Source organism: Eleginops maclovinus, chromosome 4 (assembly GCF_036324505.1).
Source record: "Eleginops maclovinus isolate JMC-PN-2008 ecotype Puerto Natales chromosome 4, JC_Emac_rtc_rv5, whole genome shotgun sequence".
NCBI classification, from domain to species: domain Eukaryota; kingdom Metazoa; phylum Chordata; class Actinopteri; order Perciformes; family Eleginopidae; genus Eleginops; species Eleginops maclovinus.
The window spans coordinates 14672661-14690478 of NC_086352.1; the positions used below are offsets into that span (position 1 = coordinate 14672661).

The window sequence follows — 17818 nt, forward strand, 5'->3', positions numbered from 1 at the left end:
ATTCTGCAGGGCAGGATATGGGTATGTCAGTAGAGATTTAATTAACACCTGAAGGCTGTGTAAGCCTTAACACTGAGCACTGATAACAGCCAGCTTGCATCCCATTGGAATTTCAAAGCAATTTTTTATGTCTATTAATAGTTTGGAGTACGTGCTGGGACAGGCAGATCAGATACTCCTGGGCAGAACTTTGATTACAACATCAGAGGAGCTTCTATCTCACCGAGGGAAAAGGCTCCTTTAGACCAGCTCTTAATTTCATGTAATTGTGGTGGGGGAATAGTTTGACCAGTTTGAATACAGAATGATGCATTCTGCTCTCTTTGGGCTCAGCTAAATCTTTCTGACACAAAGATAAATACAAACAAAGACAATCAAAAAAATACTAAACAAAGCACATGGATGTCTTATCTATGATTAACTCTGTACTTTCCAATAATATTAATGAGGAATATCGAAGGTATTTGCATGTTAATTAGCATTGATGATATATTAAGTATGATGATTATACAAAAGAAGTGCTGGGACTTATATTCCAAAGGAACTGGAACAGTCACAAGCTCCAACTGTTTCTGCTTCATGTGGATACGCTCTTGCTGTTGCAGTGAGTGAAGGGATGTTACCTCTCTCTGCTGGAAATAGCCATTACTATCATTTATCTTTGGAAACTGTGTAAATTATTTTGGCAGTTTCAAAAGCCTTCTCTTCCCTGTTTTGGCTTGAGTGTCAGAGTGACTTTGTTGGCATTAAAGAGGCTTATACGGTTTAATTTGCATTGGGAACCCAGCAATCCGTCCTAACTCGTTTGTTTTGTTGGGCAAGACCATCGGCATCATCGTTACTCTAGGATCTATCTTGGGTCCCGGGGGCATTGGTCTTGAAAACACAAACATTGGCATTAAACAGTCATTAAAGTGCAAATGAAAGACAGCAGTGAAGCAGACATCCTCAATCCAACACAGCATGGAAGTCACGAAAACTCCTTTGATTTGTAATCAGTTCATTTATTATTCACAGTTTAACAGGTGAATGCGTGTTGGAATAAATGATGTGACATCGCTTTTTGTTTTCAAGTGACAGATTTGCAGTGGCAGCCTTTGGCAGGGTGGTGTGTTCACTTTGGAAAGGTTAAGATGGATCAGAAACTATTTCCTTCACCAGAGATTTATTGAGTCGTTCTGAACGCTGTGTAATTTTGGGAACCAATGTTTGAGCTCTTGCTGGAATACCTTAGTGTTTTTAATTGTTTGTCTTTTCTTTTAAGGTCTTTCACAGCATGCTATTGTTGAAAGTCTTATGAACCTTATTGGGATTTGTATCTTCATAAATATTCTTGCTAATCCTCATAAAGAAAGTATATGCCGGGTATTTACAGGTCTGCAATTGTACTGATCCAAATCACAGTTTTTTGAAGTTCTTTTTTAGTGCCTTGATGGTATCAAAAAGTTTGATTTTGTTTTTCAGCTAACAAATCTGTAACTGCTTTTATTGTTACTTTGCATCAATCTTACCAATGCTGTATCATCTGCCAATGTGGTAAGTGACGCCTGATAGTCATTTACCAAGAGCACAGAAACTTAGGGGGATAGAACATAGTTTTTTCCTCTATGTGTTTCTAGGAATGAAGGAGCATTTTTTACGTATTATATAGTATATGTCACACATGCTTGTTCTCCATTCAAATGTTTTGCCATATTTTTGTCCACATTTCCAGAAAATTGTCCAAAAAACCCCCACAAATAAAGTGAATTCCAATCCACTACTGATATTCAAATATAAGTATTTTAATTAATTCTTTAATTTGAGGGGTTTTAATTTGCAAACTCCACAGATGGATGATAATTGTCTGATAACACATTATTAATCTTTAGTGTTAGCTGGTTATTGATATTCATCTCCTAAAGCCTCTGCCTGGATTATTGGGTTTTAAAAGCAGATTAAATTCAGCAAACAGGATGTGTGGTTTCAAGGTGTTTATAAACCAGGTCCAGTAACGTACTGACACATTATCTTTTCCATCACAACATCCTCACATTAAATATATTTTCCCTTAACACTTTGTGATAATGTATGTAAGTCGACTCTTATAAACCACTGAGCAAACGATCCTTACAGTCTGCATGGATACCTGCATTGAAAATGTAGGTTTCAATCTATTTAGTGGTTCCTTTCACTGTTTTTTATTGGGTTTATTTATGGTTATCAATACCCCACAAAAAAAACCCATTAACTTTCCCTTGGCTCTGGTCTTTATCTTGCGAAATCTATAGTCACATAATTTTGTTCAGCTTTAATGTAAAATCAATGTTTCCACCTCAAATCCCCATCTAATATATAATCTTCAGTCATTCTTTGACACTATTTTGTAGTGTTTTTGCAAACACAAATATATCACTATCATAACACAATTCCTGTATTTTATTGCATTACACCATTTTTTTATTTCAAGTAAACATTTTGTTCAGTGAAGCAGCTTTTGTTGGCTTATTCTGTAGAGTTAAAGCACATGGACTTCTGTATGACTGCCTTCCCGTCCATATTCAAATTAAACCATTACAAATGTCAGTGGAGCAAGCAAGCAATATTAAACCATATTAACACCGTGACTCTGTTCCTAACAATTTCCTATTTGCGACAATGCCAGTTTAAATGCCGTTTCTTGCCTAACAGGGAATTACAAATGCTAAATCAAGCATTGCAAATGAAGGTTCACTGCGCTTGTCAGGACTAGATCGAAATTATTCATGCAATATGATATCTTTTCCCTCCAAGATGAGAGAGTATGTCATCTGCACCGCATGATGTGTCTTCTCTAATAGATTCAAGCAGTCCTCTGTTCTGGAAATGAATCGCTGATCTTTTTACAATAATCTTCTTTCAAAACATAAGCGGGGTTGTTTGATTGAGCAAACATAATAAAAATGTAAAAACATATTCAAGAGTGACCTAAACAAACTAACTTCCAGGACTCACTGGTGGGAAAGAATCCATATACCGTGTGTCCGCCGTATTACCTTGAGTCTCATACTGGGAGGCTTTAAGCCAATCATATGAACTTTATGTATACTTACATCCACCATAAAAAGAAGAATGTTCCATTGTTGTAGAAATATTATACACTGCCCGGCCCAAATAAAGGTCACAAACCTGTGGGGGGCAGTGCTATGATCTGGGCTGGCTGCAGTGGGTCTGGTCTAGGTTCAGCAACGTTATGTGCCCAAAGAATGAGGTTAGCTGACTCCCTGAATATACTGAATGACCAGGTTATTCCATCAATGGGTTTTTTCTTCCCTGATGGCACGGGCATGTTCCAAGATGACAATGCCAGGATCCATCGGGCTCAAATTGTGAAAGAGTGGTTCAGGGAGCATGAGACATCATTTTCACACATGGATTGGCCACCGCAGAGTCCAGACCTGAACCCGATTGAGAATCTTTGGGATGTGCTGGAGAAGACTTTGCGCAGTGGTCGAATCTCCCGTCATCAATGCAAGATTTTGGCGAAAAATTAATGGAAGACAGAAATAAATGTTGTGACATTGCAGAAGCTTGTGGAAACGATGCCACAGCGAATGCATGCCATAATCAAAGCTAAAGGCGGTCCAACAAATATTAGAGTGTGTGACCTTTTTTTGGCCAAGCAGTGTATGTGATCCAGCTAATCTCAACGAAAAGTCCAGATAAAAGTTAACAAAAAGGAATTTAAATCATATTTTTTACGACCTTGAGGTCATAATATTTAGCTTCCTCGAATGACAGCTTTGTTTTTGTGTGTAGCTGCAGGCTTAGTGACACATGTTTCAATCTGCATTTAATAAGGGTTAATTTATTACTGAATTATTTAGTCCTGAATAACTCAGAGTCATTTGCACTTTACACACATATTACTCAGGCACAGTATTTTGCACTTAGTAAGTCTAACACTTACTGTCAGGTTTTGTTTTTTTCAGTCAATAGCTGTACTCCCACACACCAGCAGGTCACAATGTTTTTTCTGTCAGAGGTTTTTCTTTGTCAAAGATTCCATGACATTTGTAGTATGACATGGCTTTTACTGTGGATGCATCTTTCTTCAAAAACACTATGTTCTTTGTAGCTGACATGTGTAATCTTTTATGTGCTATTGCTGTTTTCTTATGCTATCATTGCACTTTTTTTGCCTTGCAGCTTTATTTTTCCTTCCTTTTCTACCTCCTTTCTATTTGTAAAGTGTCAATAGTCATATAAAACTAATTTGAGGGCTGCTTTGTGACCAGAATCTGATATGACTGTTAGAGAGGATAGTGACCTTTAGAGTAGAGGGTCTCCAATGAGTTAGCAAAGATGTTAGTTGAATAATGGTGTTGTACAACATGCACTTGGATGAATTTGTCTGCAGTGCACAACTACAGGGGTTCATTTAATCTGAGGCCTGCCATCTTCGAAACTCTCAGCAAGAACATCTTACACGTGCATGTCAGTGACTGCATTTCTCAGTACTTGTGATCAATATACCATCCTTGCTCTTCTCATGACTGAATGATTTCCGCCTTCAGACTTTAAGACAAATCAGTCTCTCAGCTGGCCTTGTTTTCTCTCAACAATGGCATATAAAACTAACTGTGCTCTTGAGATAATTGCATTCTTCTCTACCAGGTTGATACTCCTCTCCAGGGAGGTTAGCTCGATCATCCTCTCAGGCAAAAATATAGAAATAGAAAGATGTGGCTTGATAGTGTAATTCAGAATGGCACCCTCAACATTTTTTTGCCTTTTAGTAATTCCAATGATCAAACTAGACTTATGACACTAATGACTCTCTAAGAAGACAAATGCACGAAAGAAGTAGTTTGCTGCCTAAGGCCCTCGTTTCTTTAATGGTCCACTCTTCTCCTGTCTGTCAATGCTGTCTTATCTAAACTACCAGTGTCCATCAACGGCACATTAAGAAATACTACAAAAATACAATTATGGCATTATCTGTCATTTTTGAACATGAGAATTGCTAATAAAAACAAATGATTAATTTTTCACACTTTTATGTGCTACAGCGGATGCAGGAGATATATGCAAAGCACATTTACACACACATATCAAGTGAGAAAGCGCAAGATGTTGAAGAAGATGTGAATGTATGCAACGATAATTATTTGGGGGAACAGCCTCCCTGAATATCAAACAGAGGCAGGTTAAAATACACCGGTGTAGTCGAAAGATAAGCAATAACACATTTATGTTGTGGACCTCTTTAGTCACCCCGGACCAAAATGTAGTAACTAAATAAATTCATAACAAGCAGGCCAAAATATGATCAAACTACGACACCTACATCTCCACAACAACCTAAGTATTCTTACTTTTAGCTGCAGATGGCAGAGTGCACTCCTTTTTGTTGCACCATTCTCTCTTAGTATTCCCTGTACTTCCTCACATAGTGTGTATTCAGAAAAGCTTTCTTGTGCAGTCAGAACTGATTTCAACCTATAGATCTGCTGAAACAATTCTTGGTATTCATGGTTTTAAAAGAGAAATAAGGGGAACAATGTTTTTTTTTCTTCTTTTTCTAAATATCTCCTAAATAGCATTTCCAAAAATATAATTAAACCAATATATAAGTGAGTTTATGCTGTATCTGTCATTGAATTGTCAGCAATACATGATGATGCAACACAATACCTTCTTGCTGTTTGCTAGGATAATGTCATCTCTGGTTATTGCCTCACTTGCAAATATGGTTGATATGAGCCTATTTGCCTGACAGCAACCATCTTCTGTGATCTTCTGCAGTAATTGATAGCAGACAAAGTGCTCTGCGTCGATATCAGTACTTCTCCACATAGATGTGCAGAATCCCTTACACTGTATGACCAGGTTGGCATTTGAAAGCCAATTAATGCATGAGCATGCATACAGTATAATCTCGCAACCCTGTCAATGCAAGGCGCTGATCAACATGTACACAGCCACAAATCCCACGGATCCAATGGAAATGCATACACTCACATTGCTTAATATGCATACTGACAATAATATATCCCCCATGCTTTTTTTTCCAAACCAGCACCTGTGTTAAAGACAACACAACACGTGTCAGTGTTTTTGAGTTTATTTCTGGTGAGGCTCTGATAACAACTGAGGAATGACACATTGCATACATAGTCATTTCCTAACAATAGCATTGCAAAAGCAATAACGGTAATTCCTCCTACACCATTGTTCTATTTGGGATGGGTATCAAGATACTTTGGACTCAAATTCAGGCTGAGTTTCTGTTGCAAAGGACTTCCATTTAGTTTACGATAACCATCTGATCAAAACCAGTGCCTCATACATGTAAGTAAATAACAGAAATAATGAATGCCAAGGCTATGGAACTTCTAGAAATAGTTTTGTGAGAAAAACGTTTCACTTTGTCCTGTAACGAACTTTCATGATGCATAAGTGTCAAGCAATGTATTCCCAGAGAAGCACAGGAGACTGGTACTGGAAGAAAAGGAAACAATGTGAGGGTTGCTAAGGTTTAAAATGCCAATGAGAGAACTTTTCACTACTTGGGTATTATCTTGTTGCCGCAGTATTCAAAGACTACACCCTGAGCCCGCCTTGAGCCAATTTCATGGCTGATCTCCTCACTGTGAGGGACTAAGACAGGGTTATTTTACCCCAGCAGGATAGACTTGGTCTCAGGGGTTCAGAGGTCTCAATGACAATGGCCTCCCTTCCAGCACATAGTGTCTCTATTTAAAAGGTCAAGAGCAAAATCAAATACCAATCAAGCAGAAGCCTCATTTTGCATAATACAATTAGCCCTAATGTAAATATTCATTCCAAACCATACCGGACCCATTCAGAATATTAATTGCTGAACTGCAGTGTTCAAGGTTAAAGCACATGAAAAATCAACAATTAAGAAACAAAATGAGTCCAAAGGTGGGCAGAAAGGGACAGTTCTTTGAACCATTGGGCTGGGTGGGAATGATAATTTATGATACAATCATAATATGTACAAAGAAAATTCAAGATGTTGAAAGACAGATCAATAACAATGTGATAGTTAAATGTAAATCATTGATGCAGTGCCCAGATGTAGGCACGGCTTGATCAGCTGTCACTCAGCGTAGATCAATTCCATGGGGATTTTTGATTGTTCGCTCTGTTCAAATAATATTAACTTATTTTGTTAACCAGACCTTTAATGAACAGATCCACCTCTTATATCCAGATCCGCAAAACTGCATTGTTGTTATCTGTTTTAGATCAGTCAAATAAGCAGCACGTCCTTACACAAGATTTCCAATATAGGGGCTGGTCAGCCCTGTAAAAGTCCTCTGCGAAGGTCTCTTGTATTCTCGCTCATGTCTCCTCAGAGAGCCCTCCTTGCTCCGCAGAGCAGAAATAATAGTATCGGCCTTCATGATGGTAGAAACATTGAGATTCAGACCAAAGACAAAGACTGACATGTAATGCTCTGGATCTTTGGGTATTATTAAAATCAACAATTATTCAAATCAAAATGATATACTTACAGTAATATGAAATTGTACACCTTTTATTTTTGTAGAAAATTGGTAAAAAGTGCTTGGAATAGCCAGAACCAGGGACATCTGATGTAGCCACTTAATACTATGTTGCTTGTCTAATTCAAGCCACATTCATGGGTAACATAATATAATTTTGCTTACTTTTACATACAATTGTGTTGTGTTAAATTTGGGACAATTATAGAAATATTGTACTTTAAATATTTTGCCACACAATACCCAGTTTATGAAGGTGACTTTTGGATTAAAAAAACTAAACCTACTGTATCAGGAGTAAATAACTTGCCTGACGTTGATAAATGTGCACTAGCTTCACTGGACTATAGGGAGATTACTTTGAGCAGATGTTGTGTTTAGGTACAGAATATTTTAATAAGTCACACTTTGTATTCTGTGATTTAAGCCCTGGTGTTTGTCCACATGGGCAGATGTGTCCGGCTGACAGTTATTAATGACACCGAGATTGTGATGGACAACCTGATGCATCAATACAATGATGAAAGAGAAAAACTGATTTGCATTCCTGGAAATCAAACAAATAATGGTGATTCCTAGCCAAATGACAAACAAGAATGTCAGAGGTATCATCTGACCGGAGTGCAAAACACAAGAGAAACAAATAACCATTTTAATGCATCATGCCTCAAGCACAGAGGCAGCACAAAACAAGTTTGAAGGAGCTTTATTCTAGTTGTGTCATTTGGTCGCTAAAACAAAGAATACATTAGTATTTAAATTAAACAATGAGGAATCAAAAGAAGATGTGACATGTGAAAGCAGTGAGAACTTGTGTGTGTTTTTATCAGTAATAGCTTGCCGTACTAAAGTATATATCTTGAAAATACACTTATTGAGCCTATCCCTATGACTCGCTGAGAGGTTGTCCCTTAGATGCCATCATACAGGATGCAACAGAATTATAGATTTGATTTTGCTTGATATTAAATTAGCAGAAGGAGATGACTACTGTGTGTGCCGGGCAGGAGAAGCAAGTAACAAGTTACATTGCTAATAGGGTTCCGCTTGAAACACATCCCTGTCATTAGAAGAAAATACACTCCATTTGAGCAGCAGAAGGTCTACTTACTCCTAATCTTTCAAACTCCATCCTTCTCTGCCTCCCTCTGACAAAAAGTAGGGAGTGGATTTAGAAATAATACTGTCAGTGGGAGGACTTTAATTACTGGTGTAAGATGTCCAATTAACAGCTAACCAAAATATGCTTCAGCTACTGTTCTGGGGAAAGTATGGTGGCCCCTATGTGCACAAAACATTTAATAAAACACATTTTGTAAGAAACAATATAATGTTTTTAAAATAGCTAAGTATGTTTTTCAAATGAAATTCTTCACATAGACATAGTCGTTTGCAAAAAGGAACATGGCTAATGGAATATATTATAATGTGCTTTACCTTCTTTTGTGGTTTTGAAATGAAGAGAAGATGCAGAAGTGTACAGTACCTCTCACAGTCTTCTTGCAGCACAATTACAGGTGCACTGGACAGAAAAAAGGAGTTACCTTTTGAAGTTAAGAAATTATGTACTTTGAAGCAATTCATTTGACAATTTTGGCTGTTGTGTACAAAACAGCTTATCTTTTGTCAGGGGAATCAGATGGTTTTATAAATCATATTGAAAGTGAATGTCAATTTCATCTATTGGATTAAGATATCAGTATGGCAGAAGTGAGTCACATAGGCAGTTGACAGCTTGTCAAATTGTTCCATGTGTGATTTGTTCTGCTCTCACTCAGACACCTGCGGCTTAATTTCTCTAATTTTTATGACATTCTTGTGCTAGGTGCTCTTTGTCACTCTTAAATAAACAGGCGGCAAGTTTATTCTATTTGTATATCTTGCATTTAATGGTGTAATTGCTTGAAGGAATGCAAGCCCAGTCACACTTGTTAATTGAGAAATGCATTCAGAGTCCAGGGATTCTGTTCCAAGGTAATGATGTGTTGCACACTTTGTCGTTAAGGAAAAAAAATGTCTGCACTACCAGTCATTAAACCCAAAAGCAAAGTTGTGCCAAGTGCCAAAAGTGATTTAATTTATGGCAGCATACTTTGATATTTATCTCTAATGGAAGGACTCTTCTTTGCTTGAGAGGGAAACAGCACAGCTATATGTGAGGGATGCACTTACTCGAAGGATACAAATTCAAACCCTTATAGAAGGAATCATCCAACAGAGGACAGTAAAGCACTATTATTTGCAAATGTTTGTACAGAACCAGAAAAGTAATAATGCTGTAGTCTGCATTCAAAGTATTTTTCCTTTACCTTTTTTTTAACGAGGCATACGTATGTTAACTAGTATAATTAAGTTGTATTTAATCCATACAGTATTGTTGCTGCTAATATGGCAACTCAACTTGGGTGATTTTTTATGTATAAAAATATATACGAAGAATGACGTAGCCCTTTAAAGCTTGTTTCATGTTTTTCAAGGAAGGCTACGTCACTTTTTACATTTGACTGAAACTATCAAAAAGATTATTGATCTGTGTTTTTTTTTTTCTCATTAAAGTCTATAAAGTAACAAAAGGTCACATACGTGTTGCTTAACACATACGGCAGTAGCTTTAAGGAAAACTTTAAATAATGTGTTTAAGTCTCTGTAAGTCAGGGATCTTTGAACTGGGACACAGGGATTGATGCATGTCTGGAGGCTTGCACATGTGTGTGCTTCTATCTAAATGTAGTACAATTTACTGTAAGTGTACAGTATAATGCATAGTTAGAATTTTACACATCCTACACATTTGTGTGATTGATGGCTGATTATAGTGGTGTAGCTTAAGCATGACACTCGTGTTGGGATGTTTTGGATCATGCTTATTGTGAATATTTACAAACTACAAAATTGTACTTGTAGTTTACTTATTTACTACACTTTAGTTATGTTTATGAAGTAAGGGTTCCTGTGGTATTTTCATGACCACAGCAAGCTGCGTTTCGCTGATAATTGTGATAATTAACTAATGAGATTAGCCCACCTGATACCTATTAAAGGAGTTTCCCACACCCGTGTGATGTACTGACACTTACGAAGGGAGAAGAGTCCCTGCTTTCTCTCCTAAAAAGAAACACATGTTACAGAGTGGTGCAGAGTTGCACTTTAAAATCCACACACCTCTCTCCACTTCATAGTGGAGAAATGCATTCTCTCATTTCTATCTTCCCATTGTGTATTAAGCCATTTAGAGAAAGTTATTTTTGGGATGTTCAAGAGCAAAGTATTGAGAGAGAAAATGAGAAGACTGTGATGTTGTTACTGGGGTTGCAGGTGCAGAACATGAAATGTGTCCTTTTCAGCGGTTATGAGTCGCATCTTGACAGTTCAATTTGTTCTGCAAATGGCTGCCAAGAGACAAAATTATTGGAGAAGGTGTTTTTTTGGCTTGCTCACTATCCTTGTCACCGTCTTTGACGCTGCTGGTTGTGAGATATCTGTTTCTCTAAAGGTCTCGCAGCAATATTCGCCAGCTTTATTCTTTATCTCACCTTTTTTCGTTTCTTTTTACCTTGAGCCAGGAATATTGGATGGTGAGTGATTCTGTCCTAGATCACATTTAGGAGAGAGTTGGTCTTATAAAAACTACATTTTCTATCAATGTACTTTTATCCACAGTTACTTGAGAAGGGGCATTACTGTCACTGCTTTAAATATGAGTTTGAATCCAACCAGGAACAGAAACCAGACGAGCACCTTGACTTTTTTGTCACACTTTACTTGCTATTCATTTCAAGTTTGCAAGTGCTTCACTAAATGATTTAATAGTGACTGCAATGTTTACTCGAAAGTGTAAAGCTTTCCTAAGAATGCAGTACTGTGTTGGGTTGTGGAACGATGCAAAAAGCACAAAGATATGATATTTAAATCCTTAGCAGAGGCACAGCCCACCAGTAACACCCTTGAATCTGAAATAGGATTAGTCTGCTGTGCTTATTATCAGCCTGTCAGATTTCCTGCTATGCAATTCAATAACACAGAACCAGAGTTGGGTGTGCTGTCGTTTGGTTACAGGAACAAAACTTATTTCTGACCACAGGACAGAGTTTCTGAAGTCATTGCAGCAACTAAGCACCTAGTAAATATGCATACACACCTTTTTCTAAGAAAGATAGTCATTTGCATGAAAATTGAACACTGTCTTTCTGTTTTACACTGCCCGAGGAGTACATTTGTGGCCATGTTATCTTTTTCTCTGTGGGCTTTTGACTAGCTGTGCATTTGATTGATCCATATACTGGCAGGGCTCATTTTTCCGGTGATAGATTCTCATCTTCTTACGTGTACATCCCATGCATACTATATCTGTAGCAGTCTAATATGTTCCACTGTCAACACTAAGCTTGCTCGTAAGAAAAAAAAAAAAATGCTTTCCAATGGGGTTTAAACACGATAACACAATACAATACAATGTCATCTTTTACAAAAGTACTGCAGCAAAAAAAGACACCTGTTCTTTTTGTGCTGAAGGCATTGTTGTCCTTTATCTGGACCTTGATTTTGCAGGTTTCCCTATCACTTCAGATACATGTGCACCAGTTTCAATCTGTTTTTATTTAAGTAAAAGACTATTTATTGGCATGTGCACTAGAGGATGAAAAATGGGACTAGTCTTTGGCAAATGGACCCCATTGGGACATCAACTATTTTAAGAGGATGGTGAATCAGCAAGTAGAATAGGAACCTGGGGGACATGGGGTCTAGACACTGATGGTGATGGTGATGAGATAAAGAGAAGGCTGAAGGTGAAAGAGGAGAAATGTTGAAACAATATCGCATAAAAAGACAGCTTACAGCAGCAGAGAGGAGAGCAGATTTTAACTTTGGCAGCAGCATCAATAGTAAACAATTGAGAAATTCGCTGATTAAAAGCAGCAGGAGGAATAAGAGACAAAATTGAGAGGGAATGGACACAAATATAGTCCATCTGATTAAACTTACACATATTTTCATTTAGATTACAATTTTCAAGGCTATACTGACATTATTTCATTATTTTCAAAGGCATGCAGTGGGCCTAAACAACGAACAGATATGCTCAAATCACAGCCTGTACAGAGGAGGTGTAAATGTATAACTGTGTGTTGCTATGTTAATGTTCTGAAGGTCGTAAAACGTTAAAGTTAAATCAAATAATTCAATCATTTAAGGGGTGATCCTTATAGCACATCTTTTGAACCCTCTCACTGTGAAAATGCATTTTGAAGTTTGATGAACTTTAGCAGAGGCAAATTCAGAAATTCATCTTGTGGAAAAGTGTAATCTTTGAACACAAAAACCATCATTATCCACTGACCATAATGAACCATATTGTGTAAAAGTCTTCCATTGATTTTTTTAAAACTCATTTAGCGGTGAAGCAGGATGGTTCAAGAGTGAAGTGTGGATTATTTGAGGGGAATGAGATTCAGTTTTTGTGTCTTTTGTCTGTCTCTCTTCTTTAGGGTGATGATGTCCTGACAGTCATCAAAATGAAAGCACAGTGGCCGGCCTGGCAACCACTCAATGTGTAAGTGATCTATTCTGATTATCATAAAACTGACGTCACATTTTGTTCCGACTGCGCTGCTGGTTTTGCAAGTTTAATCAGAAAAGTGAATACAAATTGAAAATCATCTCTTCAATATTTAATAATGTTCCAACCTACCCAGTAGTTTCCAATAAGTTCAATCGAAATGACTGTATAAAGTTAACTTCAATGGTCTTACAACTTGATAAAGTTTTGCCACAGATTCCAAGATCTTCCTCAGTTCTTTTCATTCTGATTAAAGCGACTGCAGTGGTTTCCTATCTCTCAAAAATGTTGTGCACGATATTTAAAACCATAGAGACTAAAACCCCCTAATATTCAACATCTAGTGCTGTCTTCATTGAACCATGACTTATGAATAGTACGTATTGTACCATGAATTAATGCATGCATGTATTACGTTTTTATTATAGAGCATTGTATAAAATGATTCACAACCGACATGGGGTTACAGAATTAATGTACATTTCTACAAGCCAAATTATAGTGCTCCATCTACATTTTCAAATCAGATTGTCATCAACATTTGTAAATCACCAGAACAAATGTTTTCCCTATCCAGTACAAATAAATCAGTAAAAAGACTGATTGAAAAATAAATCTAGCTTCCCCCTTCAAGATTCTGCTGCAAAGTTACAAAACTTTAACACAGCAAATCACATTTTGCTTCCTTAAATCGTTTAAAAGGTTTGACACTATCAGAGAGAAGGGATTCACTTTGCACTTCATGGTTCAAGGTTCAAGGTTGTCTTAAATTTCCCTCAAAGGTGAATTTGATTTAAATTCAGGGTGCACATACAAACACAATACAAAAGACAACATAAGCTATACCTCAACAGGATAAATCACAGAGCAATCACAGCATCTTACCTTTACATACAGTCCTGATGTCATGATATGAAAAAGGAATAATAAGTAGTTTGTAGGAAAAGGAGTTGTTGATTCACAGTAGACTGCTTATATGTGGAGTCTCGGCTTACAATGACCTCTTCTTCTCTTCAATGACCCCTGCTGGGAATTTGTTGTGTGCTTTAATCACTCTTGATCCAGAGCACCTGTTATAAAGTAGGTCTATGGTTTGGTGGCAATATTATTTTGAGTAAATGTAGGGCTCAGCATGTTCCTCTTATGGCAACTGTGATGGATTATTTTAAGCATTCTTCAAATCATATGACGTTAAAATGAATAAACAAGTTAATGCAATACGGCGATCAACATTTATATAAAACATCCAAACTGTGTGATTGGCCAAAATATTATCAACAGCTTGTAAGCCATGTTATAGTAATTAATTCACCAACAAGAAACTGTAGTAGTGTCAGCACATACAGTGATAAGAAGTTCGTTGGGCCCAGAGCTTGCTGATCAGTGAAAACCCAACTCAAAGGTGCCCTGAAACTGCCAGCCACACCAAACGCACTGTGTTTATGTTCATTTACCCCTGGATTCACAAGAGCCATTTAATCTCTTATTCATGAGAAAAACAAGAAGCTTGTTGGCTCAGCTGGCTCAGAAGGAGTTCAGTGGTTAACGCCTATGCAGTGTTGTTTTCTTAACCACGGGGCCTCAGCAAGGGCTAAGACTTATTTCTCCAAAGGCAAGAAAACAGGAATAGAAGTAATGATATTCGCTAATTAGCTTTTTCAATGTGCTGTGCATGCAACCAAATAATTGTTTCACAGTGGTTTTGTACAGCACATCAGAACAAGTACGTTGATTTGGAGCCAGAGAAGGAAAGGCAGTTTTGTATTGATATCTACAAGACAGTCCATGTTTTACCCAACGAGCTGGAAGACATAACTGGTTAAGTCTTAAGAGTCTTGAGAGAGTTAATTAGCCTTACAGTTAAAAAATGCATAGAAGCACATTGACGTCAGCATTTTTAAAAGTAGGATGTGTTTGTGAGACTCTGATGTGAGATATTAATGCTTTGTAAATATTCATGTTTGTGCTTTTTTGGTGTATGTCTGTATTAAGAGGGACTTTTGCCTAATGCGATACCCGTAATAAGGGTCTCATCATCCCTATCCAGTTGTTTAAAACAGATGTTTTTCAATTAAAGCCTTCAATATACTTTGTTTTGATAAAAGGGTATAAGACAGAAAGAGAAAGAAGCAGGGAGAAAGAAAGCAATGCAGAATAAGGAAGGACTGGTTCTTTGTTTAAGTTATTGCCTCATCTAAAACCTGCTCTCAATTTTATTTGTCTAGAAAGAGCAAAACAATTTCAGGAACAAAGGTCTAGCAGCAGAAATGTCATAGGAGAGTAAAGATGGGAAAAAATTAGGTTAAATAAGTGATAGACATTGTGACACATATTACAGCAGTAGCTCTTCTAAGACCCAATGCGTAATAGAAAGAAATATATATTTGGATTTTTACCCAGAGTATTAGAAGGATGCTTGTTCAAGAAAAAAAAAGATTACTTAATCACCTATCCATACGTATCAGGACACAGGCTTTTGATGAATAAATCAAGCCCATTAAATCATTATATCAGCAATACAAAATCCATCCATCCGTCCATCTGTCCATTTTCCATTGCTTATCCCATGTCGGGTCATCTTGGAAGCAGTTGCCAGCAGATGGCCCCAAACTTTCCTCTCCCTGGCCACATAAACTAGATCTAACTCTGGTTTGATCCCTCCACCTGGTCCCTGTTCTGCCCTTCAGTCACCCCCCAGCTGGACGTGCCTGGAACACCTCTCTAGCGAGGCAGCCAGGTGGCATCCTAACCAGGTGCCTTAAAAACCTTAACTGGCTCCTTTCTACACGAAGGAGCAGCAGCTCTACTCCAAGTCACTCCAAGGTGACTGCATTTCTCCCCTTATCCCTTAGTGAGATGCTAGCCACCCTTATTTTGCCCAATTGTATTTGTGATTTCCTTCTTTCAGTCAGGACCGATCTTTCATGAACAGTACGTGAGGGTAGGAATGAAGATGGCCCAGTAGATTTTGAGCTTTGTCTTTTGGATCAACTCTCTCTTCATCACAACAAAGCAATACACAATAAAAGATCATCAAAACAAAAAAAAAACGGATTTAAGGTAAAATGATGTATATTACAAAAAGTATTTCCCCATTATATTGCTGTCCAAACTGTATTTGGCTGACTTTTAAAGGTTTGTTTTATGTGCTTGACATCAGACAAACATAAAGCAACGTATACAAAACTACATACCAAGTCTGAACATGGGAATACATTATATTTCACAAATAACTCCAGCACAGAAGTTTCACTTGTTGGCCAATTGGAGCATTAGTGTGTGTACCCGGCCTCAGCTCCAACTAAGCTGTTATTATTTGGACAAAAAGCCTGGCGTGTTCTGCTGGTTGTCTAAACTGATTTTTATCTTTGGAGATGAGGCATTCATTTCTAATTTATCGTTTTAACATGGATTTTGCTGAAAGTAGGGATGGAAATATTATTAAGAACTGGTATTTATGTCTTTGGCATCCTACACAGACAACGACCGGGTTGGCAGGCACTGAGATAGCAGGTATGCACTCTTAATGCCAGCAGCAAGCTTCTGCCACCGAAACGCACGGCATGTCTTTCCAGTTCCACTGCTTTAAAGGTCCCCAGTTATGCTATATTTGACCAATATATTGTGGGGCCATATCTATACAAACCTTGTCTGTCAAGTGTTTTGCTCAAAATACCAAACAGATCACCCATTGTAGCCATGCCTCATACCCCTCCATTTCAGCCCTGTTCCTGAAGTGCTGATTCTGTGACTGTCACTTTACATTTGAGCGGGCCTGAAGCTGGCCACGCCCCTTTGGAGTCATGTAGCTCTCTCCTCTCTGAAGAGAGTGCTCTACCGGGAGATACTGATACACGTCATGCATTATTTCTGATACAGCACATAGCTTTACATGTTCTTTCTTCAGTGTTTACCACCAGATAAACGCCATTATATGTATTATATATAAAACAACTATAAGTCCCTCCTGCAGACATCCTGCTGAATACACAGACACACAGAGGTGCTGCAGGAGGGGATTCAGCTCGCGACTGTATATTGGGGACGAAAGGTTGGGACGTGTCACGTGGGTTGGACGTTGCTGTGAGTTCAATGTTAAGCCAGCCCACATTTTCCTTACTACATCATAAGGAAAGCAAATCTGGAACAGCTCGTTTGTTTCCCCATTTTTAGAGATGTGTGTAAGGAGGGAAATAGAGAGGGTTGTATTTTCTGACATTTTGTGAGTCTACTTACACACCCGGGACACATATTTAGTATGTATAAAAGACATCAAAAAGTGCATTTTGCATAAAAGGGGATCTTTAAATCTCAAACTACACATATTTATGACACCAACTCGAGTTTACCTATCTAGTGTTTTCAATATTGTAGTGTCTAAGGAAACATGTTCCCTAACTGAAAGACTTTAGTATATTGAGCTATGTCTACTACAGTATGTACTCAGAATGTAATCATACTTGTTAACATTAAAGACAATTACATCCTTTCCTAATCAAACACACTGTCATGCAAAAACACTCAGTAAGCAGGTTAGTTTCTTATAGCTGAAATAAATAACTCAAGTCCTAAAAATAATGATGACTATACTACCTGAATTTGTGTCCTCACACTCTCTACCAAATCACTCTATAGTACATAGAAATGGTTGCTTCTAGGACAGCTTCAGTATATCGACGACACTCAACGGGCTCCTTGTCGTTTTAATACAACCGCTCTCTCATCACATGTGTTTCTAATAACCACATAACTGTTTTTGTTGTTA

The 17818-nt window shown here is 37.7% G+C and overlaps 1 protein-coding gene across 2 annotated transcripts in view; it reads left to right on the top strand.

Moving 5' to 3' along the window:
- The window catches only part of spon1a (spondin 1a), a 61907-nt gene that overhangs the window by 31758 nt on the left and 12331 nt on the right, over positions 1-17818 (top strand). For both annotated transcript variants that reach the window (XM_063881846.1, XM_063881845.1), the window contains one exon: positions 12983-13047. In XM_063881846.1, the coding sequence (XP_063737916.1) occupies positions 12983-13047 (65 nt within the window). The remainder of the gene's footprint in view (positions 1-12982; positions 13048-17818) is intronic.